Source organism: Oryx dammah, unplaced genomic scaffold, assembly GCF_014754425.2.
Source record: "Oryx dammah isolate SB20612 unplaced genomic scaffold, SCBI_Odam_1.1 HiC_scaffold_5, whole genome shotgun sequence".
NCBI lineage: Eukaryota > Metazoa > Chordata > Mammalia > Artiodactyla > Bovidae > Oryx > Oryx dammah.
The window spans coordinates 99,620,125-99,646,516 of NW_024070189.1; the positions used below are offsets into that span (position 1 = coordinate 99,620,125).

The window sequence follows — 26,392 nt, forward strand, 5'->3', positions numbered from 1 at the left end:
GACACAGGGGAGGGACAGGAGGCTCAGCAGGCACTGCCAGAAGCCCCGCCCCAGGCCCCGCCCACCTCCCCGCACTGTGCTCAGAAGAGTATGTCTACTCACCAGGTCACCACTAACTCCCATCTGGCATCCAATCCTGCCATATCCCCTCAAACTATCTTTTTCTTTTTTAAATCCACTTATGATATATTTGGTGATATTAAGGATGTTTATTTTTTTAGCTGTGATTATGGTATTACAGTGTTTTTAAGAAGAGAGCTTATGTGTTTAGAGAAGTATGTTGAAATGTCTACATATGAAATGACGCACTATCTAGGAATTATTTTGACATAGCATGAGAACTAGGACAAATTGAAGAGACTATATATGAAATAGGAATGGCCATATGGGGGTCTTCCTTCATAATCCAATGGCTAAGACTCCCGGCGCCAAGCGCGTGGGGCCTGGGTTCAGTTCCTGGGCAGGGCACTAGATCCCACATGCCACAACTAAAGACCCCAGAAAGAAGATCAAAGCTCCTGTGTGCCACAGCTAAGACCCAGCAAAGCCAAAGACAGACAGATAGATAGATATAACGAATGGCCATATGAGTTCACTGTTGATGCTTGGCCCTAGGTACTTAGATGTGCATAACCCTGATCTGTTTTTGCATATGCTTAAAGTTCTTTGTCAATTCCCAAGCCAGTCTTGCTGTGGCCACCAGTGTCCTCTAAGTCATGAATCCAATGGCCACTGTTTTCCCATCAACATCTCCTTTCTCAGGCTGGTGCATCCATCTCCTGCCTGCTATGAGCACTGGCTTCTAGCAGTTGACAGCTATTCCTTCACCCAGAGAAGTGGCCTCAGCAAAGTGGGGAGCCCTTCACTTGGGAGGTGACACCACTTAGGGAAGCCCTAGGCCAGGGATCGACTGATGTGTACAAAAGCTGGCCCTTCTGTCTCAAGGCGGGACCAACTTTACCCTCCAGATCTCTCCAAGGGATCAGGCTGCTGCCCGATCCTGGCTGAGGCTCCCTCCTGCCTCAGATCCTGCCCCTGGTCCCAACCTGCCTCCCTCATCCCCTATCTACCCAGAGCACCCTTTCAATACATTGCATATATCTGACTTTCAGGCTCTGCTTCCAGGAACCCAACCTTCCAAACTTTTTCCTTCTTCAGGATACCCAGTACACCAAGCCCTGGGTTTCCTTCTGCCTCTGCTCCTTCCGCTTCTCTTTTCTGAGCTAATTTCTTTCAAACAGCCTTTAGGACTCAGTGTCCCCATGTCATACTTCTGTTCCCCACACCTCTCCCTACTTCTTCAAGTCCCTCTGTGCCTACAATGATGGCCAAGCTCGTTGGTTTCACTTTTCAGGCCCTAGCCGCCTCCTGAGGGTCTCCCCGAGACCCCCAGTTCCCTCCAGACTCTACAAGTCACAAAGTGACCCCTAATTTTCAACTGGTGTCTTAATCTTTTTTAAAAGAGAGTTTAAAAATAATTTTACTTGTTTATTTATGTTTGGCTGTGCTGAGCCTTCATTGCTCCACGAACTTTTCTCTAGTTGTGGCGAGTAGGGGCTACACTCTACCCAGTTGCAGTGTGAGGGCTTCTCCCCGCGCAGACTTCTCTTGTCGCAGAGCGTTGGCTCTAGGGAACATGGGCTTAGTAGCTGCGGTTTCTGGGCTCTAGGGCACAAGCTCAGTAGCCGTGATGCACAAGCTTAGTCCCCCACCGCTGGTGGAAGCTTCCCAAAACAGGGATCGAACTGATGTGTCTTTGCATTGGCAGGTAGATTCTTTACCACTAAGCTGCCATGGAAGCCCTGTGTCTTCACCTTAATGAGAACACTTCCAGCAACTCAGTCACCCAGCCAAGGACTGGCACGTCATCCACCCACCCATCTCCTTCATGCCAGTCAGAGGTCCTCCTCCTCATCTCTGACTTCCAGCTCTCCTCTCTGCGTCAGGGTTCTACCCTGTTCAGAAGCCACATCTCCTTCTGGCTCCTCCACCAGGTCACCAGCAGGAGTTTTATATTTTCCATTTATATTAATTTTTGACAGTTTGATACTGAAACTCCAACTAAAAATCATAATTTATCTACTTAAAAATGACCATAATATACACAGTCGTGCTAAGCGGCTTCATTCGTGTCCGACTCTTTGTGACCCCAGTGAACTGTAGCCCGCCAGGCTCCTCTGTCCATGGGATTCTCTAGGCAATGATACTGGAATGGGTTGACATGCCCTTCTATAGGGGAATCTTCCTGACCCAGGGATCGAACCCATGTCTCTTCCATCTCCTGTGTTGGCAAGAGGGTTCTTTACCACTAGCACCACCTGGAAAGCCCATAATATATAATGGAACTACATGTAACTTTGTTTTTTATTTTACAACTCTCCTACATGCTTCCCTTGTGGCTCAGCTGGTAAAGAATCCGCCTGCAATGCAGGAGACCTGGATTCAATCCCTGCGTTGGGAAGATCCCCTGGAGAAAGGGAAGGCTACCCACTCCAGTATTCTGGCCTGGAAAATTCCATACAGTCCATGGGGTCGCAAAGATCGGACACAAGTGAGTGACTTTTACTTCACTATAAATTTTATAAGTTAAAAAATAAAAAACTAAAACAAAAAAGTGGGCAAGTTAGAGCCAGAGGTCGTATTGGAGCTCATTGAGCATAGGATCAGGGGGTTCAGTGAAGGGCTGGGGTGCAGAAAGGGGTCAGGAGGGGGTGCTCTTCTTCTGCTCCCCAAAGTACCATTGCCCATGACAGGAGGCATTTCTGGTTGTCACATCTGGGAGGGGGGCATCTGTTGCCTGCATCCAGTGAGGAGAGGCCAGGGCAGATGCCAAACATCCTACAGTGTACAAGATAGAACAGCCCCTCACAGTAAAGAGTGATCTGGCCCCAAATGTCAATGGTGCTGAGGCTGAGATGTGTGTATTATATGTATTATGTGACTCTGCATGTACTACCAAGAAGGCACTCCCACATGTTGGGCATTTCCTAAGCAGCGAAATCAATGAAAACATAAGTGGACTAAAGACCTAACCCAGTGCCTGAAACCTATTAGGTGCTTTATCAGATATTTCTGGAGTAAAGCCAAGTTCAGTCACAGAGTTTTAGAGTTTGAAGGGAACTTAAAAATAGCTAGAATAGTGGTTCCTAGATGTCAAGGGAAGTAAAACACACAAGGGGCTTCCCTGGTAGCTCAGCTGGTAAAGACTCCGCCTGCAATGTGGGAGACCTGGGTTCCAGCCCTGGGATGGGAAGATCCCCTGGAGGAGGGCATGTCAACCCACTCCAGTATTCTTGCCTGGAAAATCCCCATGGACAGAGGAGCCTGGCAGGCTACAGTCCATGGGATCGCAAAGAGTCGGACATGATTGAGAGACTAAACGCAGCACAGCAAACGCACAAGGCCTTATGAATGGTGCCCCTTCCCTAGCATCTGCGTGCGCCCCCCACGGCTCCCCTGGGGGTGGAGTCACTCACCCAATCACCTCGGGGGCCAGCTCCCGCCGGTTCCGGGATTCAGCGCCAGGCCCGGGCCGGTGGTAAGGGAAGACCATGGCCTGGCCGTTCTCGTCCAGACGGAAGCGCAGCGAGGTGCGCAGGATGCCGCTGAGCCGCTGCAGGAAGTCGGCGCTGGAGCGCAGCAGCTCCTCAGGCGGCAGCAGCACTGTGAGCACCAGGACGCCGCGGGCCAGCAGGGCTGGCACCTCACCCGCACAGTCCAGCCCATCCCAGCCGCACTCCTCTGTGTTGCAGCCCTGGTCGCAGCGGCCGTCAGCGAAGTGGTCCGCGCAGTACTTCTCATACACTGGGCTGGGGTCAGAGGAGGGCGGGGTCAAGGGAGCCACCCCCCACCCTCTACCCCCACACTCCCCCAGCTTGCCCCCCGCTGCACGAATACACCACAAAGCATCCAAGACTCCTCAGGGAGCAGAGAACTGGAATGTATCCACATGCCTGTGGAATGTATCAGGCTTTCTGGAAAACCAGCCAGTTGCTTTGCAATTATTAATGTCAATAACTATCGACACCCGCGTCCTAGGTGCTGAGCGCAGCTATAGGCGCTAAGGATATGAGTGAAGTGAAAACGTTTGTCACTCAGTCCTGTCTGACTCTTTGAGATCCCATGGAGGGTGGTCTGCCAGGCTCCTCTATCCATGGAATTCTCCAGGCAGGAATATGGAAGTGAGTAGCTTTCCCTTTTCCAGGGGATCTTTCCCACCCAGGGATCAAACCCAGGTCTCCTGCATCGCAGGCAGATTCTTCACCAACTGAGCTACAGAGGAAAGAGCTACCAGGGAAGTCCACTAAGGATACGGCGCCAACACAAAACCTTACTCACTTGAAGCTCTCGTTACGATGGGCAGAGACATATATTAAAAATGGTGAATGAGCAGAACATACAGTATTTTGATTTCACACCAATAAAGGCTAAATGTAAACGTTCACACACACGAATTAAATGCCAAGGGAAAAAATTAAGCAGAGGAAGTGCTATGGGTGGCCAGGAAGGAGTTCACAGACAGACTTGTGTTTGAGCAAAAACTTGAAGGAGATGAGGGAAGAGCCATGTGACTTGCTGAAGGACAGCATCCTGGCAGAGCGAACAGCCAGTGCAAAGGCCCTGAGATGGGACCAAGCCTGGGGAATTTAAAGACTGGAAGAGAGGCCAGGATGGCTGGAGCAGAATGAGACAGGGGGAGACAGAGGGACACATAGAGGGTCAGACAGGGCAGAGAATATGGGCGGATAGATAGAATGTATGAGACAGATAGACAGGCCTCATGAACAGACCAAGAAGGTCAGAAGAGGGGCAGGGAAAGACCAGCAGGGCCATGGACAGACGAATGGGCATATAGAGGGGCAAAAACACGTATGGGTGGACATAAGGATAGAAGGGGCATGTGAATGAACAGGTGGGGCACAAAGGTGTGCAGATGGACAGATGGGGCATAGAGACAGACAGATGGACAGGTGAGGTCCGAGGGTGGACAAGCAGGGGTGCAGACAGACAGCTGGGTGCATAAAGGGACAAAACGAATTCATGGATGGACAGAATAACCAACAAACAGGGTATAAGGAGCCACAGATGGAGTGCAGAGGCAGACAGAAAAACAGAAAGGGCTAATGGACGGACAAACGGACTGCCACACTGATAGGCAGGGAACAAAGATGTACAGACAGGGCACAAGAATGGGAAGACAGGCAGACAGACATAAATGGCACGTGGATGGCTAGGTGAGGGCCACAGACAGACAAACTGCACGCGGATGGGCAGACAAGGTACACCAAGAAACAGATGGGGCAAACGAAAAGACAGCCCAACAAACAGACTGAGGACGGACTGACAGATCAAGGCAAACGGATGGACAGACAGAGAAGCAGGGCCCACGGGTGGTCAGATGTGGCACATGGACAGACGAGACCCAGACTGAGGACGGACTCACTTGCAGGTGCGCTCGCGGCCGCCGGCGCGGCAGTCGAAGTTGTCGTAGAGGCAGGCGGGCGAACTGCAGGCGGGGTCGCAGCGGCTGTTGTTGAACAGGAGCCAGCACTGCAGCGCCGCGCACTGCCGCCAGGGGTCGCTCACGCTCAGCGAGCAGTCGCCGCCGTCCCAGCCGCAGCCCGGGCTGTTGCACTCGCGGTCGCAGTTCTTGTCGCCGCTCTTGGCCTCGCAGGAGGCTCTCGGGCACGCCGGCTCCTCCGGGACCTCGGGCATGGGCACGGATACCTCGGGCATCGTCGCAGGCACCTCGCAGCGCGGCCCGGTCCAGCCTGGCGCGCAAGCGCAGCGGAAGAAGGGCGCGAGCGGCTCCGGGCGGCAGGAGCCCCCGTGGAGGCAGGGAGAGGTCACGCAGCTGGCATTGGCGGCCCCGGGGGACGACCCCCGGGAACCCCGGCAGGCGGGACCCGACAGCCCCGGGGGGCAGGCGCAGCGCGGTCCACGGACCGTCTGCTGGCACGGGACACCCACTGGGCACTGCAGCTCCCGGCAGGAGCGTGCCACCCGCTCGCAACGCGGGCCCCAGAACGGCTGTGGGTTGGGTGGGGGGAGAGGGGAAAAAAAGCGCAGGGGCAGGGGATAGAGGGAAAGAGAGAAGGGGAGGAGAAAGTAGGGAAGGTAAGAGAAGTGGAAAGGTGGAGAAGCGGATTGAGGGTAGAAGGAGGAGAGGGAAGGAAATATGGAGGATCAGTTCCTCTGATCTCCCGAGGTCTAGCCCAACCTCTCCCGGCTCCCACTGCCAGTCCCACCTTACAGGTAAGACCAAGCTTTCCCAAGAGGCCGCAACTCCAAATTCCGAAGAGACACCCACACAACCTCCAGGTAATTTCAACATTTCCCAGAAATCCTCTTCCACTTCTTGTCCCCTAAAGCCTCACCCTCCCATGAAGCCACGCCCCCTACCCCCCACCCCCACTCGCTTCCAGAGACCCTGTTACCACCGGCCACCCCCACCTACCACCTACCGGGATGCAGTGGCAAGAGAAGGTCAGCACACCCCCAGGGCCCGGGCTGGGACGGCACTGGCCTCCATGCTGGCAAGGCTGAGACTCACAGGGAGACAAAACAGTCTGACAGCGGGGACCTGGGCAAGCAGAAGGGCGTGGATCAGCTGCCTGTGGGGAACGCAGGCAGGATCCCAGGCCAGCCCCCTCTTCCCATGCTCACCTGTGAAGCCAGGGTGACACAGGCAGCGGAAGCCCCCACCTGGGTCCTGCAGGCAGTCCCGGGTATGTGCCGCGTGGCAGGCACCTGGGCGACATTCATTGATGTCCCCCTCGCAGCGCAGGCCAGTGTATCCTGGGGGGCAGGTGCAGCGGAAACCACCCACCAGATCCACGCAGGTACCATTGTGCAGGCACCGGGGGCCCAGGTCCAGGGCTGGGCCTGGGCCACAGTCATCCTCATTAATCTCGCAGAGCACACCTAGCGGGGTGGGGGATGGGGGACATCAGGAGAGCTCAGAAACCCAGCCTCCCCACCTGTCCCCAAACCCTGGTCCTGGCCTACCCAGCGTCCCTGGGGGACAGGAGCAGAGATAGTGGGCGGCGAGGTCAATGCAGACGCCCCCATGCTGGCAGGGCTGGGAGGCACACTCGTCTACATCATCCTCACAGTCGTCACCAGTGTAGCCAGCTGGACACTGCAGTGGGGGCGAGACAGGGACCTCCTCAGCCCAGAGGGATTCGGATGCTCCCCATGAAGACACAGAGACTCCCAGGGCAAAGGGACCCACAGTCATCCCACTCACGGAGACATGCTCAGTGAGCAAAAACACACAGCCAGTGCATGGAAACACCCAGACACAGAGGGCTACAGATACACTCGGTGCAAAGAAACACACATACATGCAAACGTACACAGGAGAAGTACCCAGATACACCCAAGACACACACAGCCAGAGATGCACACTCAGACACTGGCACAGGTGTGCCATTCATACCCACAGAGACACCATGCAGAGAGACACACATGTCCAAGAAATAACGAAAGACAGAGGCAGAGCCAGAGACACCCTGAGATCTACCCAGAGTGACACCCACAAAGATACACCCAGAGTCACAAAGGCAAAAACCCAGACATGCCTAGAGAGGGACACTGCACCAGGCTCTAGACGCACAGAAATGTGTAGCCAGACACACTGAGGGTGACCAGCCCTCCATCTCCTCCCCTGGGTGCTCCTTACCTCACACACGTAGCCACCCACGTAGCCTCGGCAGGTGCCCCCGTGCTGGCAGGGCTGAGCCAAGCAGGGGTCCATCTCCTGCTCACAGTGGCTGCCAGTGTGGCCCTCAGGGCACACACAGTAGTGGGAGCTGTCCTTGTCCACACACTGCCCACCCGCCTGACACAGCTGCTCCGTGGGCACTCCTGAGCAGAGGAGAGCGGCTTCAGGCAGACTCCCTCCTCCCTGCGCCCGTCATACACAGAACACCCAGCATCCCCACCAGCCTCAGTCACCAAGGCGCCACACACATTCCACTGGGTTGCCACACACCCCCTGATACTGACACACATGCATGCACTTTCAAAGCTCATATCAGCTAGGTCACACACAGCACGGCAGACATCCCAGCTGTTTCACAGTGACCGACACACATACCACCTTGTCCTGGCCAGCTATCAGTCACATATCCACATGCGCGCACACACCCACCACGTCCATAAGCTCTGGTGCACTCTCATTCAACTCACACTAGGAGGAAATATGTGCACACACGCCCAATCACGCGCTCCCCCTCACCGATTTGGGCTGCGGCCTCTCTGCAGGGCAGGCTCCGGATGTCACACAGGCGGCCGCTCCACCCGGGGGGGCAAAGGCAGTAGAAAGAGGCCCCCGTCCGGGCACAGCGACCCCCATTCTGACAGGGCGAGCGGCTGCACCAGTCCACCAGCGTCTGTCGAGGAAGGCCAGGGTGTTCACACTCGGGGACCCCTAGGAACCCCGCCCAGCTTCTCCTCCAGGGTCCTGAGCAGACTCCAGAACGCCTCTCCAGATCTCTCCCTCAGGATCCCTGCCAGGCCCCTCACCGCAATCCCTCTGCCAACTCCTCCCCAGGATCCAGGCTGCCTTCTCAACCAACCAGGGTACCCAAAAGGCCCCTCCCCGAGAACATCCCTCTAGACTCCTCCCCCAAGGCTCCAGTGACCCCGCCCACCTGGCACTGAGCGCCGGTGAAGCCGTCTGGGCAGGCGCAGTGGAAGCCGGGGTGGGCGGCAGTGCAGACGCCCCCGTGCATGCAGGGCCGTGAGAGGCAAGGGTCCGCCTCATGTTGGCAGTGTGTGCCAGTGTAGCCCGGGCGGCACAGGCAGGTGAATGAGTTCATACCATCCACGCAGGTCCCTCCATTGAAGCAGGAGCTGGAAGGAAAGGAGGGGCACGTCTGGCCCCGCCCTTCAGAGGCCCCGCCCCCCTCCTGGGCCCCTCCTGGCAGAAGTGACAAGACCCCTACCCCAAGGAGAAGCTGAGGTCCCCCAAAGGCCCCGCCTTGTCATGTCCCTTAACCCCAGTACACCAGGTGCTTCAGGGCTATGTGGGAGCCATGTGGAGGCCCCACCTTGGCCTGGCCTTGCTCCCTCAGGGACCAGGGTACACCTAAGGTGACCTCCCAACAGATGTCCTGCCCCTTCCCGGACACGTTCCCATCAGGCATCAGAGTCCTGAAGTGGGTGTCCAGCCGAGGACTCCTTGTCCCCAGCTCCTCGGGTCCCACGCCCCATCCGATGCCAGGGTCCCTGTCTCCCAGGAGAGGCCCCACCCACCTGGGACTGCAGTTGGGGAGGTCCTGCTCGCAGTGGAAGCCGCCATAACCCGGCGGGCAGGTGCAGGTGAAGGAGGCCACGTGGTCTGTGCAGGTGCCTGAGCCGCAGGGGCTGCTCAGACACTCGTCCACGTCTCGGGCACAGCGGGGGCCAGCAAAGCCAGGCAGGCAGGAGCAGGAAAAGGAGCCCACTCCGTCCTGACATGAGCCACCATTCAGGCAGGGGTCTACGGTCAGAAGGGAGGAGGTCTGGTCACGCACCTCACCCCCTGACCTGGCCATGCCTTGCGTAGAGGGAAATCGGGAGAAAACCAAGCTTCACTGGGAGGGGCACACTTAGCCAGGGGAACCAAACCCTGTCCTCTCTGTGGCCTCATTCCCTCCCTTATCTGGTGGAGACCTTATCTATGTGGAAGGGAGGAAAGGTTTGAGAAGCTCCCAAAAGGTCCCTTTGAGCTGCCAACTGCTAGTTGCCTGCGTGTGTGCTATGTGGCTTCAGATATATCCAAATCTGTTTGACTCTATGGACTATAGGCCGCCAGGCTCCTCCTCTGTCCATGGGATTCTCTGGGCAAGAATACTGGAGTGGGTTGTCATGCCCTCCTTCAGAGGATCACCCCTACCAGGGATCGAACCCTCATTCTTATGTCTCCTGCATTGGCAGATGGGTTTCTTACCACTAGCACCACCTGAGAAACCCCAAGTACTAGTTGTATCTGCTTAATTCCTGAGCTCAGCACAGGAGGTCTCCTCCAGGCCTGGGCTAGCCAGTAAGGTGGCCACTGACCACACGTGGCTCTTGAGCACTGGACATGTGGTTGGTCCAATTTGAGATGTACTGTCAGCATAAAACAGACACCAGAGAGCAGATCGTGAAGATTCCATATGAAAAAAGAAAAAAAATAATGGAAAATACCTCAATCATTTTATATTGATTACATGTTGAAATGATAATGTTTTTATGTATTAGGTTAAATAAAATATATTATTAAATGTAATATCACCTGTTGTCATTTGGTTTGCTTTTTAATGTGGCTATTAGAAAATAATTAATTCAAGGACTTCCTTGGTGGTCCAGAGGTTAAGACTATCTGCTCCCAGTGCAGGGGGCCTAGGTTTGATCCCTGGTAAGGGAACAAGATCCCCCATGCTGCAACTAAGATGCAGTGCAATGAAATAAACTTTTTTAAAATTAATTCAAAAATAAACAAGAAAAGATTTTTTTTTTAAAAATCAACTAAAAAAATTTAATTCATATGTGACTTGCATTATTTCTCTATTGAACAGTGCTCCTGGTGACTCACTAAGGGGCCTATTATCTCATAGTTTACATACAATTTTATTTATTTATTTATTTATTTTAAAAATTTATTTATTTTAATTGGAGGTTAACTACTTTACAGTATTGTTACATACAATTTTAACTTGCTTGCTGCCAGAGGCAGTTTATAGCCTTCAGAGTCAAACAGATCTGTGCTCCTGTCCTAGCTCATCTCTCTACTCGCTGCATTACCTTGGGCAAGTCACTTAACCTCTGTGGGGCCTCAGTTTTCATGAACAAATGCGGAAAGTAAGACAACTGTGAAGATTAAATGAAAGCACAGTGCTAGGCATACTGTAGCAACTTGATGAACATGTTCCGTAGGTCAGAACCCTCCCCCCAAGAGCTCCCTTGAACTCACTGGGGTCACAGTCATCGATGTCCTGATCACAGGAAGGGCCACTGTAGCCCTCGTGGCAGGTACAGCTGAAACTCCCTGCCAGGTTGGTGCAGGTACCATGGGGACCACAGGGTGAGGGGCTGGCACACTCATCCACATCCTGCTGACATCGTGGGCCTGGAGGTGGGGAGCAAAATAACATCCAGGATTAGCAGATGCAGGGTAGGGTCCGGGAGTACCTGGTGCTCAGGAGGAATCTTAAGACTGAGATGGATGAAGGCAAGAACAGTTTGCCTCTGGGCGTTTTGCATACTGTTCTTGAACACCCCTCTCCTTATTTCAGCGGATGAAGAATGTGATTCTGTGATTGAGGTCTGCTCCTCCAGGCTCTCCCCAAACTCTCAGCCTGAATTCTAGATTCTCCAGACCTTATCAAACCAAAACCAGTCACTCGTAAAGGAAATCAACCCTGAATATTCATTGGAAGGACTGAAGCTGAAGCCGAACCTCCAATACTTTGGCCACCTGATGCTAAGAGCCAACTCACTGCAAAAGACCCTGATGCTGGGAAAGATTGAGGGCAGGAGGAGAATGGGACAACAGAGGGTGAGATGGGAAGTTGTATGGCATCACTGACTCAATTGATGTGAATTTGAGCAAACTCCGGGAGATGGTGAAGGACAGGGAAGCCTGGCATGCTGCCCTCCATGGGGTCAAAAGAGTCAGACATGACTTAGCAACTAAACAATGAACAACACAGCCTATATCCCTTCCTCTTCTCCTGAACTGATTACACAGGCTGCAAATGTCTGTGTCTAGCTCTGTTCCTTCCCAGAGGAAGCTCCCTTAAAAGGCAGAACCAGGGGACTTCCCTGTTGGTGCAGTGGCTAAGACTCTGCTTCCAATGCAGGAGGCCTGGGTTCAATCCCTGGTCAGGAAACTAGATTCCACATGCTGCAACTAAGACGCAGTACAGCCAAATAAATAATAAACAATTTACTAAAAAAAAAAAATTTTTTTTAAGGCAGAGCCAGTGGGGGGTGGACTCCTTCTCTGGGTCCCCAGCATCACCCAGTATGGAGTAAGTTGCAGAGGAGGTGACAGAGAGAAGAAGCAACTGGTGTACCTTGCCAACCAGGGGTGCAGGAGCAGACAGCCAGCTGGCCAGGAGCAGACTCACAGTAGCCCCCATGCTCACAGGGATTCGGAGTGCAGGGGGACAGCAGCTCACACTGATGGCCTGTAGTGGGCAGGCAGAGTGAGACAGTCTTGAGAGATTCCTTGTTCCCATCTCCCCGCAAGGTCCCCACCTGATACCCACCTCCCAAGCTCCTGTGTAAGAGTGGGGAAGGAAAAGAAAAAAGGGGCAAGTGCAGAGAAGGAAGAGAGAATGAAGCAGAAAGGAAATAAGAAGGAAGAAGGAAGGAAGAGGCCCTGGGGAGGGAAGGTGGAGACACATACCCTGGATACCAGGGGGACAGGTGCAGCGGAAGCCCATTCCATCACTGGTGCAGGTGCCGCCTGCCCGGCAAGGATGGGATTCACAGGCATCTTGAGTGAGGCTCTGACTGCACTGAGGGCCACTCCAGCCAGGTTCACACACACAGCGGAACCTGGAGAGGGAGGCAGTCAGGGCTGGCAGGAGGGTAGGGAAGCTGTGGGGGTCAGGGATCTGGGGAGAGACCTCACCCTCCAGGCGCATCGTGGCAGACGCCATGACTGCAGGGTTCCTGGGCACAAGGATGGCTTGGGGGAAGGCAGAGTGGGGGCAGGGAGCCAGGTGGGCAGAGGCATCGGAAGCCATTTTCACCATCCACGCAGGAGGCTCCCTCGCCGCAGGGGTTGGACGCACACTCGTTGATCTCCACGTTGCAGAGGGGCCCTGGGGAGCAGGCAGGCAACCTCGTCCCGGGACAAGGATAGCGGAGCCAACCAGGGAAGGGCAACCTTGCCCCATTTAGCACAGTCACACCCTTGAGCAAGGACCATTTCATTTACTTCATAACACATCAGCTCTTGTGCAAATTAGGACAGCCACCTCCACAACCCAGAGATACCTGGCCCCAGATCACCCTTGCCCCCAAACTTATATGAAGTCACTTTCATTTCCGCCAAGGATTGCCTTGGCCCCACTCAGAAACACCTCAATCTCTGAGTCTGAACACTTTCACGGACATACCAGGATAATCTTGAGCCAACATGAGGATACATGCCAATGAGAGAAAGCAAAAATCTCAGGGCAAAGCATGGACAATCCCTAAGTACAAGCACGTGCAAAGAGAGGGGCAAAACCCAGCCAGGAAAGATAGATGATTTCACCCTCACTCTATAAAGACTCCGTTTCCATGGCAGCCACTTGCCCACCTGTGAATCCAGGCTGGCAGACACAGTCATAGCGGTTGATGCCATCCCGGCAGACTCCAAAGGTGCAGGGGTTGCTAGCACAATCATCAGTGTTCACCTCGCAGTTCACACCTGGGGAAGGGGAACATGTCTGGGATTGCCACCACCGTGACCTGCCAGAAACACCATTCCTGAACCCTCTGTGCCCCATCAGATGTACTATTCCTGTCCCAGCCCAGCCCCTGGCCCCACCTGTGGTGCCAGGAGGACAGCGGCAGAGGTATTTGTCCACCAGGTCTAGGCATTTGCCCCCGTGTCGGCAGGGCTGGCTTCGGCATTCATCCACCTGGCTTTCACAGCGCATGCCGGTATAGCCAGGGGCACAGGCGCACGAGAAACTGGCAATGCCGTCCACACAGCGCCCGTGGTGGCAAGGGTCTGGCGAGCAGTCATCCACGTTACGCTCACACACTGTGCCCTCGAAGCCTGCGGGGGACAGAGGGTCAGGCTCCGCCCACTGGCCAAGGTCCTGCCCACAGCCATGGCCTCTGCCCAATCTTAACTCAGCTCTCCCTCAGGCCCGGCCCATTGATCCAATAGGAGGTGGGCTCAGTTCAGGCTCCGCCCCTGGCTGGCCTCCAGAAGCCATCCAGCGGCAGGCTCCAAGACTTGTCCCTGGCCAGGACCCTACCAGTTAAATCACACCCCTAGCGAGACCCTGCTTCCAATCCTTACACCGTCAGCCCTAATTTGCTTCTCCCTCCCCTGGAGATGCGGACACATGGGAGGTTCCTGGGCTTCCCAGGTGGTTCAGTGGGTAAAGAATCCGCCTGCAATGCAGGAGAGATGAGTTCGATCCCTGGGTGGGGAAGGTCCCCTGGAGGAGAGCACGGCAACCCATTCCAGTATTCTTGCCTGTAGAATCGCATGGACAGAGGAGCCTTGTGGGCTACAGTCCACTGGCTCGCAAAGAGTGGACACAACTCAAGTGACACAGCAGGACAGTACGGGAGGTTCCTGGGGGTAGAGGGGGTTGGACGGGGTCCCTCCAATCCAGGGCACATCTATCCTGCCAGATCCTTTGGGCCCACCCCCTAGCCTTACCTCTGCTTATGTCCAGGATTGGCTCCTCCTCCTGGCTTTTTCATTGCTCCTGCTCCGGGCCTGCCTTGCAGCAGCTCTGCCCCCAACTTTCCCCCAGGCGTATTATTGCCCCTTTTCCCCCACTAGCCCCGCCTCCAGATTCCTGCAGTCTTGTCATTGGCCCGCCCTCACCCTCTGCACAGCGGCACTCGTAGCCATCGGGCTGGTCCACGCACTTGGCTCCGTTCCGGCAGGGTGTGCTGGCGCACTCATCCACGTCCAGCTGACACATGGCCCCACTGAAGCCTGGAGCGGGGAACGTGAGATAAACAGAGACCTGGTTAGGGTCAGAGCAGTCACCCCTCACCAGTGCTGCCTGGTTTGGGTGGAAAGCCCATTTACTTTTAAATTAACTTCAGTGTTTTTCAGAAGGTGGTATCTGCTATAAAGGAAGCCAGTAACACGATGTTATAAGCTCCCATCCTGGAGTCTTTGCCCCAGAAGGTCTTTCTCAGGCTCCCTGGCCCAGAGTTCTCACCTGAGGGGCACGTGCAGCTGAAGCCATTGACTCTGTCCTTGCAGACCCCACCGTTAACACACGGGCTGCTCTGACACTCATCCATGTCTACCTCACAATACGTGCCTGTGAAACCTGGAGGGATAGAGGGAGGGAGATTACAGCAATGAGGGTTTAGCTTCTGGTCTGAAGGGAGAGCAAGGGGGGACATACCCCACCTCCCTTGAGCCTTGGCCTTGCCCCCCAACCCATCCCTAGATTCAGTTTTCAAACTCAGGCTGGATCTTCATTCAGTGTGGCCCCAACTGGTTCAGGCTTAAGAGACTCCATGTGGACTTGTCTTCAGACCACCTCCTTCCTTCTTCAAACTGTGCCTCTTCCCCAGCTGCCAGCCTAGGGCCCACCATTGCCTTGGGCCCAACCTCAATCCCACCCCAGCATCAGTGCATCTCTGTCTGCAGTCTCCACTTTGACCTCCACTCCAGACCCTGGTCCTGCCCTCATGTCTTTCCCATCCCACAGTGCTGTCCTGAGGCCCAGACTCCACTCCCAGCCCATCTGAGGTTCTACTGACTCCACCCGACCATTCCCCCAGACTCTGCTCTGGCTCCACCTCCACCTCATCCCCACTTTAGTCTCTTACCCTTCCAGTTCTATCTGCTCTGGGCCCCTCTGCCTGAAGGCTTTTCTCGCCCCGCCTCCCAGCCTCAGGCCCCGCCCCAGCCACACCCACCACACACCTGCCATGCAGATGCAGGTAAACTGGCCTATGCGGTCCAGACACGTGGCCTGGTTGCGGCAGGGACCGGAGAGGCATTCATTGACATCGGTCTCACAGCGCGGACCAGTGTAGCCACGGCCGCATTGGCACAGGAATGAGCCCTGTGTGTTCACACACCGGCCCAGGTGCTCACAAGGATTGGCACCTGCAAGGTGGAGTCACAGTCAGTGTGGGTGTGGGTGGCTGAGGAGCAGCCTCTCCCCTCCTTCCCTACCCTCAGACTGTGCCCCCTCACCAATGGAACACTCATCCACGTCCTGGTCACAAGCTCCGCCTGTGAAACCCGGTGGACAGGTGCAGATGGCCCGGCCATTCACTGGGTTAGTGTCACAGATGGCATCCTCGTGACAGGGGTTGCTGACACAAGCATCGTCCAGATGACACAATAGTCCTGGGAAAGAGTAAGTAGAGGTCAAGGGAAGACCATCCCCTGGCTCTGCCCAAAGGTCCCACATCCCTGAACACTGTAGTGTTTTGGTTTTTTTTGTTTGTTTTTATTAACCAGCAGTGTATATAAAGGGTTTCCCAAGTGGCGTTAGTGGTAAAGAATCTGCCTGCCAATGCAGGAGACATAAGAGATGCAGGTTCAATCCCTGGGTTGGGAAGATCCCCTGGAGGAGGGCATGACAACCCACTCCTGTATTCTCTCCTGGAGAATCCCATGGACAGAGGAGCCTGGCAGGGCTGCAGTTCATAAGCAACTTAGCATGCACACACATATTTAGTAGCTATTCCCCCCCCCCCAATCATTTATTTAAAATTTAAACATACAGAAAAGTTTATTCATATACCCACCACCTAGATTCAACTATTGTTAACTTTATTTTTTCTGAACCATTTGAAAATAAGTTGGAAACATCCACATATTGTTTTTAAAATCTATTGACTCTTTTCATGATTCTAAGAAGGTCCTAGCATTAAGTCTTTGCCTCTGCAGTACCCTCTGCCTGACATACGCTGCCCTCTGCTCCAAGTCTCCCTCCCAAACATCTTCTCTGATCTTTGCCACTCCCAAAAGTCCCCTCTCCTTCTGAGTCACAGTTTAGCTCTCCATTCCTGTGACTTCTTCCTTGGATTGTCTGCCCTCCCAGGCCTCTGCCAGGCTTATCCTTCACCCCACACCCAGCTTCTAGCATAAGCATTAAGCATATGCTTAATTAATTAAGAACAATATGTTTAATTACGCTTCTAGCATAGCGTAAGTCTGATTCAAGTCAGACTCCATCCTTGGCCCCACTCAAGAGCCATCAATGGCTCCCTGCTGCCTTCAGGGAAAAAAGTCACTCACCAGTTTTGCCCATGGGGCAGGCACAGTAAAAAGAGGCCACACGGTCATGGCAAGTGGCCCCGTGGAAGCACACAGCTGTGGCACAGTCATCAATATTCTGACTGCAGCTCTCGCCCGTCCAGCCATTGACACACACACAACTGTGGCCACCCAGTGTGTTGAAGCAGGTGCCCCCGTTGTGGCACGCGTTGGGCTGCAGCTGACACTCGTCCACGTCCTCCGTACAGAACTGGCCTATGGCACACAGACGCATCAGTCCAGTTACCTGGCATGCGCCCATCCAAGGGCTTCCCTCAGGTCCCACTGCTCACCTGTCCACTCAGGAGGGCACTGACAGTTGTAGGTGTTGACGCCATCCACGCACGTCCCCCCATTTAGACACCGGTGCCCTGGACAGTCATCCACGTTCACTTCACAGTTCTGGCCCTCAAATCCTAGCGTGGAGCACAAGGATGGTCACTACCAGGTGGGCCGGCTGTCCCCCCACCTCCGCTGCCTCCCCCTGGGTACAGCTCCCTCACCAGGAAGGCAGGCACAGTCATAGGTGAGGTCGCCGCTCTGTCTACAGGTGCCCCCGTTACGGCACGGGGAGGGAGCACAGGGCGCCGCAGGGCTCTCACACAGTGGCCCGGTGTAGCCACCTGGGCACTGGCAGCGGAAGGAGCCAGGCGTGTTGAGGCAGGTGCCACCATGGCGGCAGGGCCCACCCATCCGGCACTCATCTACATCACTCCGGCAGCTGCGGCCCTGGTAGCCAGGTGGGCAGGAGCACAGGTAGCGGCCATCGGAGCCCACCGAGCAGCGGGCCCCATGGGCACAGGGGCTGCTGAGGCAGGGGTCTGGCAGGGAGCAGTCGGGGCCTGCCAGGAACCAGAAACGGTGAGCCCAGGCCAACCACACCCTTGCCTGCCTTCAGCTCCCTTCCAGACCCTCCTTTACCTCGGAAGCCCCGGGGACAGCGGCAGGTGAACCGGGCGGTCCCCGCCACCACCGAGCTCTGGCAGACACCACGGCCAGCACAGGGGCCAGAATGGCAGGGGTCTTCCAGCTGACACCGTTCACCCACCCAGCCTGGTGGGCACCTGTGGACAGAGACGACTCGGTGGGGAAAGTCAGGGCAGAATAGCCCAGAACATAAGAGATACACACCAGACAGACCAGAAACACACAGGTAAACAAAAACACAGACACATTCATCCATGCAACAGTTTCCCTGAGCATACCTACTATGTTCTTAGCAATGGGAATACAGCATGCGTGCTAAGTCACTTCAATCATGTCCAACTCTTTGCAACCCCATGGACTGGCTGGCTCCTCCATCTATGGGATTCTCCAGGCAAGAATACTGGAGCGGGTCGCCATGCCCTCCTCCAGGGGATCTTCCCAACCCAGAAATTGAACCCGCACATCTCTTAAGTCTCCTGTATTGGCAAGTGGGTTCTTTACCACTAGCGCTACCTGAGAAGCCCAGGAATACAGCAGCAAACACAATTAAAGTGGTCCCTACCCTCTTGATGTTCATAGCCAGGTCTGGCAAAGAGAAGATATACAAATAATGAGTGAATAAGCAACATGCCGGGGGCGGGGGGGGTGGGGAGTAGTTCAGCCCATGGGGACCATGAAGGATGCAGTTGGGTAGAGTGGTGGCCCCAGAAAAATTATGTCCATGACCAAGAACCTGTGACTGTGACCTGATTTGGAAAAAGAAATGTAATTAATGACGTAATTAAATGACGGATGTCTGGATGAGACCATCCTGATTATCCAAGTTGGCCCTAAACTGAGTGACAACTGTCCTTACAAGAGAAAGGTGAAGACTTCTGGCCTCCAAAACTGCGAGAATAAATTTCTGTTGTTTTAAACCACCCATTTTGTGGCCATTTGTTCCACGGCCACAAGAAACTAAAACACAGGATAAGGAGGACAGAGGGATGGGGGTGGGGGAAAGGCAACTATGTTTTCACAGACAAAGTGAGGGAAAAAAAGAAGACTGTGTGGGAAAAGAAAGTGAGGGAGGGGGCCATGGGCCTGTGGGGGTAAGAGCAGAGGAAACGGCAAATGCAAAAGGTCTCAGGTTCCAGACGACAACCACCCAGGCGCACACAGACGGGCAGAACCCCCAAATGTACCAGACGAGAGGGACACACTAACACGACGCACTGGGCTGGCAAATACTCAGACACCAACCCACAGCCTCGTTCACCAATACGGACTAACTCTCACATGCCAGACAGGAGGACCTCCACAAAGCCTCAGTTCCTTTCCTGGGGGCACAGAGACCCCTTCCTTCCTTCCGTTGCGGCGAGGAGGTGGCCACCAATGCTGGCGCCCCCTGTTGGGAGAAGGTCCTTCAGCCTCCAGCCCCCTCCAAACCCACCAAGGCCACCTTGAGAGTGAAGGTACAGACGGGCGCTGGTCTTAAGACTAGAAACCTCCAGAGTGGGGTCAGAGGGAGGGACTTGGACCGGCCCCCGACGCTACCCGTCCCTCTCCTGGCCTGTCCCGGTCGCTTGGGGCTAAGCTTAAGTAGCTGACTCAGTCCTTAGCGTCACCCACAAGATTCCCCCCACCCCAGCTCCCAGCGAAACAAGTTGGGGCACGGGCGGGTGCAGAGGGAGAACCCAGTTCCCAAACCCCCTCCCCAAAAATCCGCAGGGCAAGGACCGCCGCCAAGACTGCGCGCCGGGAGGGGGCGTGCTGCGCTGGGCGCCGAGCACGGCGGGTTCTTCCTTTCGCGACCACGCGCGCGCGCACGGCAGGCAGGGCGTGGCCGCTCGGCCCCCTCCCGGCGCCCCCGGCGGGTTCCCACGCTCTGTGCCCCGCGCCCCTGCCGACCGGTCGGGCTGGTTCTCCGCTGCCCGTGCCCCGCCCAATCGCCTGGGCTTCACCGGAGACCGCTGGGGGCGGGAGAGTGGGGGTGGCGGGGAGCATGGACTTGGTTTGGGGGACTGGCTGGGAAGAGGTGATGACTAGGAGATAGACTAGGGTTTGAGAGACTATGAGAGTTGGAGGCTCCATGGAGCGGTGACGGACTGCGGGGTCCACGAAAGGACTTTGAAATAGACTGGGGATGGGGGAGGCGGGGTGGGCGTGGGGAGAGGTTCCCACGGCTCAGCTCTGGAGACTAAGCCCGGCGCTCCGATCCGGGCGATCCGGGCTCCGGGCGGCCGCGCGGGCCGGTGATTCACCTGTCGGGGGAGGCGGGGCAGCCGGGGGCGCATTCACCTGTCGGCAGCTTTCCAGGCGCAGGGTCCCAGAGCGCAGGCGCCCGGTCCCGCGACTCCGCCTCTCAGGTGAGTAGCGCCAGGTGAGATCACACTTTCCCCCCTATTCCCACCATCCCAACCCGAGGAACCCGCTCTACCAGGCTGAAACACTCCCCCCACCTCATCCAGGTGAGTCAAAGTGCCTGTGTAACTTCAAAGGGTCTCTGAAGTCACCCCAGACCCACCCAGCTTGGGCTGGACACACAAGTTGCTGAATAAATGGATGCATTTAATGACTGGACCAATGGCTACTAGGTGACCTGCTATTATTAATGATATTACAAAAGGAACCAAGCATTTTCCCATAACCTCAGAGGTTTCTCCTTATGGCACCTATTTTCCACATCTCTACCATTAAGAATAATTTTAAAATACCATTTATTGAGCACTTACTGTATGCCTGACACTATGCTGATTTCACTCTTTATCTTTACAATCAACTCCATAAAGGAGAGAACTGTTATTGCTCCATTTTCCGGATGCAAAAATGAGGCTCAGAGAGCTCAAAGGACTAGCTCAAGGTTATCCCAGAGCCCAGAATTCTAATTGATCTCTGTGTGCCTCTGCTCAGCAATTTCCCAGGCCCTGCCCTGCTTTCCCAACCCTCTGCCTTTCCTTGTACTTTCCAACAACTGCTTCTGGGGGGGCTTTGGTCACAAGTCAGGCAGAAGGACCATATTTTACAGATCACTGAAGTTCAGAGAGGGGAAGTGACTCACTCAAGGTCACACAGAAAGTAAGTGGCAGAGCAGGGCTCCTGTGGCCCCACCACTAAATCTTGAGCTGTGGGAAGGTGTAGGTGGTATACCCACTACTGCCAAACCACTGTTACTAGTCCCCGAAAATCTGTTGATTTAATAATTATCTGTCCATCAGGGGATTTACACAAGACCGCAGGCAGCAGTGAATTCTGTGCAGTTGGCATTAGTGGGCCCATTTTCCAGACCAGGACACTGAGGCTTAAAAAGTCAGACCATCAGCAACATGATATGGGATTTGAACCCCAGCCAGGCAGACTCCAGAGCCTCTACTCTTAGCTCTCCTCCATTCAAAGGGGAAACAAGAGGTTGCCCAAGCCACACACTTGAAGGAAGTGGTGGAAGCATCTATGGTGAACACAGAGGCAGGGGGAGAAGACAGACCGCCTCCCCACACGGGGCCCACTGATGGCTCAGAGCCAGGCACTCACAGGCAGGCAGCCTCCCGGGAGGGCAGCTGGGTGCAGCGACCTCCGTTCGCACACGGGCTTCCGTCCAGGCAAGGGGGGGCTGGGTGGGGGTGAAGGAAGGTGGGGGTGTCAGGCAGGCACCCAGGAACCCCAGCCTAGATTGAGACTCCGTCCTTTGCTCCCTTGGGCAACAGCTGCACCAGGCTGGGGGCATCTCTGAGAGTGCAGGGAGCCCCCCCATTCACAGTTCCCACGGCCCCCCGCCCCGGCCCCAGCTGTTGGGGCTGCAGCTGTCACTGCCAACTCGGGCCCTGGGAACCACAAGGCAGGGGCAGGCAGGAGGAGGGGCCAACTTGTGCCAGATGTGGGGGCTCAGAAGCTGCCAGAATGGGGGGCAGGAAGTGGGGGTGCTGCGAGGGTTGAAGGGAGGTCTGGGACTTTGTGCCCAGATCCCGGGGTTGTGGAGGGGGCAGGGGTGGGGAGTCCTGGGGCCCCGGGTCTTCCTTCTGTTGATGCTGGGCATCTACTCCAATCGGGCAGGCCTGCTTCTAGTTCTGGGGAGATATGCCAGGGCATGAATGAATGCCATGCGCAGCCAGCAACTGGGCATTACAGGGACGGAATCTGTGTTGAAGGAGGGGCAGCTGGCACAGCTGACCTGTTCAGCATCCTCACCCCTAAGGACTGTGTCTCTCTGCGGTGTGGCACAGTCTAACTGTCCTGTCGGATGGGTCAGGGGTGTGGTGGGGTGTGAGTTAGTTGGGCCTTGTGTGAGCCAGCAGGTGTGGGGCCGCTTGTGCATGTGTGCCTGTGTGTACAAGCAGGGGAGAAAGAAAGGGAGAGGAAGAAGATGAGAAAAACAGACAGACATAAAAGAAGGAAACTAGAAGCAGACAGACACAGAGACGAGATCAAGAAGGACAGAGACAGAGTTTAAAAAAGAGAGAGAATGAGATAAACTGGACATGCGAATGCATTAAACATGGCTCCTGTCCCCTTCAAGGCACGAGCAGCCAGGACACTATTACCCAGACAGGAGCCCAGGGGTGTTTGTGAACTCACGCTGGGGGCCACATGACACAAGGCATGGGCCTTGCTGAGCAGTGGGCCCTGTGGGCCATGTGTGTGTCTGCATGCCCTGCATGGATGTAGAGATGTTTGTAGGCTGAAATTTGTTGTGTGTCCATGTATGTGAACTATGTATCTGGGTGTATAGCTGTGTGTCTGTGTGTGACGTGTGTGCATGGGTGAGTCTGGGTATGGGTTGGATGTGCCCGTATACCTGCATGTGTCAGCTGGGTGTAGGCATGTCCCTGCATCTGTCTATATGCATCTGAGTGTGTGCAGACAGTGAGTGTGAGGCCTTGGGCTGGTGGTGCAGGGTATGTATGAACATGTGTGATTGTATGAGCACGTGTGAGCTATGAATGTCTGTGTCTTGTGTGAGCTGGGTGTGCACATGTGCAGGTGTACCCTATGTGTGTGTGTGCACGCACATACACATCTGCATCTCCACATGTGTGATCCAAGATTGTGTGTCCTGTGAGTGTGTGACAGGCCATGTGTGCCTGCCGGCTGGCCTCTTGGGGCGGCTGCTCCTGCCCACTCCTGCCCCATCTGCCTGCCCAGGGCTGGGCTGGGCTGGGGAGGCCTGTTTTCTCCCCACCCCTCCCTGGGCTGAGCCCCACAGCAGCGTCCAGAGACCCAGGGCCAGGGCCACTGGGCTCGCGTCCCTCCCCTGCCGGCCAGGCCTCCCTTGGCTGGGGGTGCGCCCCAGCAGCCCCGGTCCGGCCCCGCTGCAGTCCCCGCTTTGTCTGGCAAAGAAAGCGCGAGGCTGCCGGGGGGGGAGGGGGTGTCTAGACGGCGCGGCCATTGTCCCAGGCGGGGGAGGGGAAGAGAGGGGAGGGGGAGGGGCGGGGGGCTCCCCGGGCCCGCTGGGGAGGGGGTCGGGTTGCTGGGAGGGGGCGCTGGAGCGGGAGAGGAGCACGTGGGCTCGAGCCCCCTGCCCTCCCCTCCCTTCCCCAGGCGGGGACAGGGTCCCGGGACGCCGTCCGGTCCAAGCAGCCAGGGGAGGGAGCGGGGCCGCGGGCGGGGGAAGGGGCGCTGGCGCCTCTAGGGCTCCAGCTCTGGCTCCGGTTCCGGGTCTTGCCGCGCTCCGGCCTGGGAAGTTTTCTCCGAGTTCAGAGCTCCGAGAACTTCGCGCCCCCTCCGGCCCCCAGCCCTGCCAGACCTGCCCCGGGTGTGTGCATGGGGAGGGGGAGCCTTTATGCGAGGGGTCCCCGACCTGGGGATACTTGGATTCCAATCGTGACCTTCCCAGGGCTCTAGACAGGCATGGTTGGTGAGAGAGCCCCAGATTCTTGGTTATTCGCCACCCCCCACTCCCCCGCTAATCTTGATCCGCTCACCTCCAGCTCCCAGTCCCGGGCTCCACGGTCCCTTCATTCCCAGCCCACATCTCCCCCGGGGCCCCAGTTCCTCCGGTCTCTGGGGTCCTGCCTCGCCCCCACTCTCAATTCGGAGTCCCTGCCCCCGGCTCCTGCGCTCCCTGCCCCTGCGCTCTGGTCCCTGATCCCCAGGGACCGCGCCCCCACCCACCCCTCACCAAGTCCATACTCGGGGAGGCCTTGCACTCCATCCTTCCCCTTCCCCCACCCACTCACCCCATCCCGCCCTCGGGGTCCCGGCCCCTCACCTGCAGCCCCCGGCCCCGCTAGCAGCAGCAATAAGGGCAGCGTCCGCACGGACGGCAGGGGTGGCGGCGGCGACATCGGGCGACGGCGGCGGGGGCGGCGGCCCCGGGGCCCCGGCCCCATGGTGGCCGGCCGCGACCCTCCCTCCTCCCACCTCTCTCCTCCCTTCTCCCTCCTTCCCTGGGCTCCGGGCGCGTCCGGGGCCAGCCTCCGCGCAGCCAACTTCGCTGAAGTGAGACGGCCGGGCCGCCCCGCCCCCAACCCTGGGCGGCTCGCCCCGCCCCAGGGCCGGCCCAGAGCTCCCCCGCCCCCGGTCCGGCCTCCTGGGGTCCCTGCCCACCCTCCACCCACACAGCCTGGGACCCGAAGACCCTCTCGGAAACTCTGGCCAGCGGGCCCAACCCACGGTGTCAGACACACCCAACTTCCTGAACATCTCCCTGCTCCCCAAAACACATCCAGAGCCCGAGACACACACGGAGCCGGGCACAAACAAGACACTCCCCTACCCGCCGCCCCCCCGCCCCGACACCCCGAAACTGAAACCAGGCACGTCCTACAAGGCTCCTGAATACACAGCCAGGATGCACAAATGCAGAGGCGTGCGCAGAGCTTCCTGGGGGACTCTTAAAATCTGAAATATTCACAACTCTAAACTCAGGCCCTCTCAGACCTAGAGCCTTGGGCGATTTTTGCACCCTCGGACCTCGGACACAGGCTAGGAGTCTCAAGTGTGCTACCAGACACCCACATCCCGTCTTACTCCCAGCGCTCCCTGAAAGTAACCCCTTCCTCCTCAATATCCAAAGGTCCACCCCACCCCATAGCCTACACAGCTTTGCTGCTCAGCCAGTCTTGCTCAGTTTCATCCAACTGCCTTTTCCAGAATCACTCATGCTGAAAAACAACCACCATGCAGTGAGCTCTGTCCCTGTGGCAAGAACGGGGACTCTGGAAAGGCCCCAAGACCAGCCTAGAGAAGCCCCCAATCTGGGGAAGAAAAAAACAGACTCCAGCACTGCGGACTAAGGGTTGGGCCAGAGGGAGGGACACAGAAGAGAAGCTGGCGAGAACTCTGCTTGGGGGAAGGGGGTCACTTATTCGTTCGTTCATTTATTCAATAAGTAGGTATAAAGCTCAAACTCTATGTCTGGCATTGTTTCAGCGGCTGGGAGTACACCTCCCCTGCCCTCTCCAGGAGAGAGCTTCCCTGAGAAGGGTTCAGTGGGGGCTCAGCCCAGAACTGAAAGAAAGACATTTCAGGAGAGGGACAGGTTTGCAAACAGAGGAAGGGGATGAGTCAAGTAGGGAAGGAGGGGAGAGTGGGCAGGTCAGGGGTCACCCTGGCCCTGAGGAGGAGAAGAAAGAGGCCAGGCCGACCTGTAGGTGTTTAGCACGGTGATGAGGCTGTAGTGAGGAGGAATCGGTTGGGGGTGAGGTGCTGAAACCCAGGAGTCTGAGGTTCACCCATGAGGCAGCTGAGCACTGGGGCTAAGCACGGGGGTACCAGGGTGAGAGACAGTCACCTGGGCACCCCAGAGATCTTTGAGCAATTTTAAAACTTCATTTAGAAATAATTTAAAATGCAATTTCCATAGGCCCTTTATCCAGCTTCACCGACTCGGTCTACACTTTGCCAAATTTACTTTATAATTATTGTTGTTGTTCAGTCACTAAGTCATGTCCGACTCTTTGCGACCCCCTGGACTGCAGCATGACAGGCTCCCCTGTCCTTCACTATCTCCCAGAATTTGCTCAAATTCATGTCCACTAAGTCAGCGATGCCGTCCAACTATCTCATCCGCTGTCACTCACTTCTCCTTTTGCAAACTTCAGTCTTTCCCAGCATCAGGGTCTTTTCCAAAGTATTGAAAAAGAGTTGGCTCTTCCCATCAGGTGGCCAAAGTATTGGAGCTTCAGCATCCCAGCATCCCCTTCCAATGAATATTCAGGGTTGATTTCCTTTAGGATTGACTGGTTTGATCTCCTTGCTGTCCAAGAGACTCTCAAGAATCCTCTCTAGCACCCCAATTTGAAAGCATCAGTTCTTCAGTGCTCAGCCTTCTTTATGGTCCAACTCTCACATCTGTACATGACTACTGGAAAAACCACAGTTTTGAAGAAATTATATATAATTTTTAATCATCTATAATATGTAATATATTATATAATATATGTATTTGAGAGTAGAGCTTCCCAGATGGGTGGTAAAAAACCCACCTGCCAGTGCAGGAGACAAGAGAGGCAGTTTCCATCCCTGGGTCAGGAAGATCCCCTGGACAAGGGCATAACAACCCACTCCAGTATTCTTGCCTGGAGAATCCCATGGACA

The 26,392-nt window shown here is 55.8% G+C and overlaps 1 protein-coding gene across 1 annotated transcript in view; it reads right to left on the reverse strand.

The window, feature by feature from the left end:
- NOTCH3 (notch receptor 3) overlaps positions 1-24,198 on the reverse strand; it is a 37,802-nt gene extending 13,604 nt beyond the window's left edge. The window contains exons 1-25 of the mRNA XM_040240987.1: positions 24,063-24,198; positions 21,389-21,467; positions 17,873-18,015; positions 17,455-17,793; positions 17,245-17,367; positions 16,934-17,167; positions 15,881-16,036; positions 15,605-15,790; positions 14,886-14,999; positions 14,540-14,653; positions 13,517-13,750; positions 13,286-13,396; positions 12,611-12,803; positions 12,383-12,534; positions 12,048-12,161; positions 10,943-11,098; positions 9,262-9,487; positions 8,658-8,859; positions 8,243-8,396; positions 7,685-7,869; positions 7,009-7,141; positions 6,667-6,924; positions 6,465-6,583; positions 5,444-6,030; positions 3,477-3,809 (exon numbers count right to left, since the gene is read on the reverse strand). Coding sequence (XP_040096921.1) covers positions 3,477-3,809; positions 5,444-6,030; positions 6,465-6,583; positions 6,667-6,924; positions 7,009-7,141; positions 7,685-7,869; positions 8,243-8,396; positions 8,658-8,859; positions 9,262-9,487; positions 10,943-11,098; positions 12,048-12,161; positions 12,383-12,534; positions 12,611-12,803; positions 13,286-13,396; positions 13,517-13,750; positions 14,540-14,653; positions 14,886-14,999; positions 15,605-15,790; positions 15,881-16,036; positions 16,934-17,167; positions 17,245-17,367; positions 17,455-17,793; positions 17,873-18,015; positions 21,389-21,467; positions 24,063-24,183 — 4,766 coding nt within the window. The 5' untranslated portion in view covers positions 24,184-24,198. The remainder of the gene's footprint in view (positions 1-3,476; positions 3,810-5,443; positions 6,031-6,464; positions 6,584-6,666; positions 6,925-7,008; positions 7,142-7,684; positions 7,870-8,242; positions 8,397-8,657; positions 8,860-9,261; positions 9,488-10,942; positions 11,099-12,047; positions 12,162-12,382; positions 12,535-12,610; positions 12,804-13,285; positions 13,397-13,516; positions 13,751-14,539; positions 14,654-14,885; positions 15,000-15,604; positions 15,791-15,880; positions 16,037-16,933; positions 17,168-17,244; positions 17,368-17,454; positions 17,794-17,872; positions 18,016-21,388; positions 21,468-24,062) is intronic.
- Positions 24,199-26,392: the final 2,194 nt, after the last annotated feature.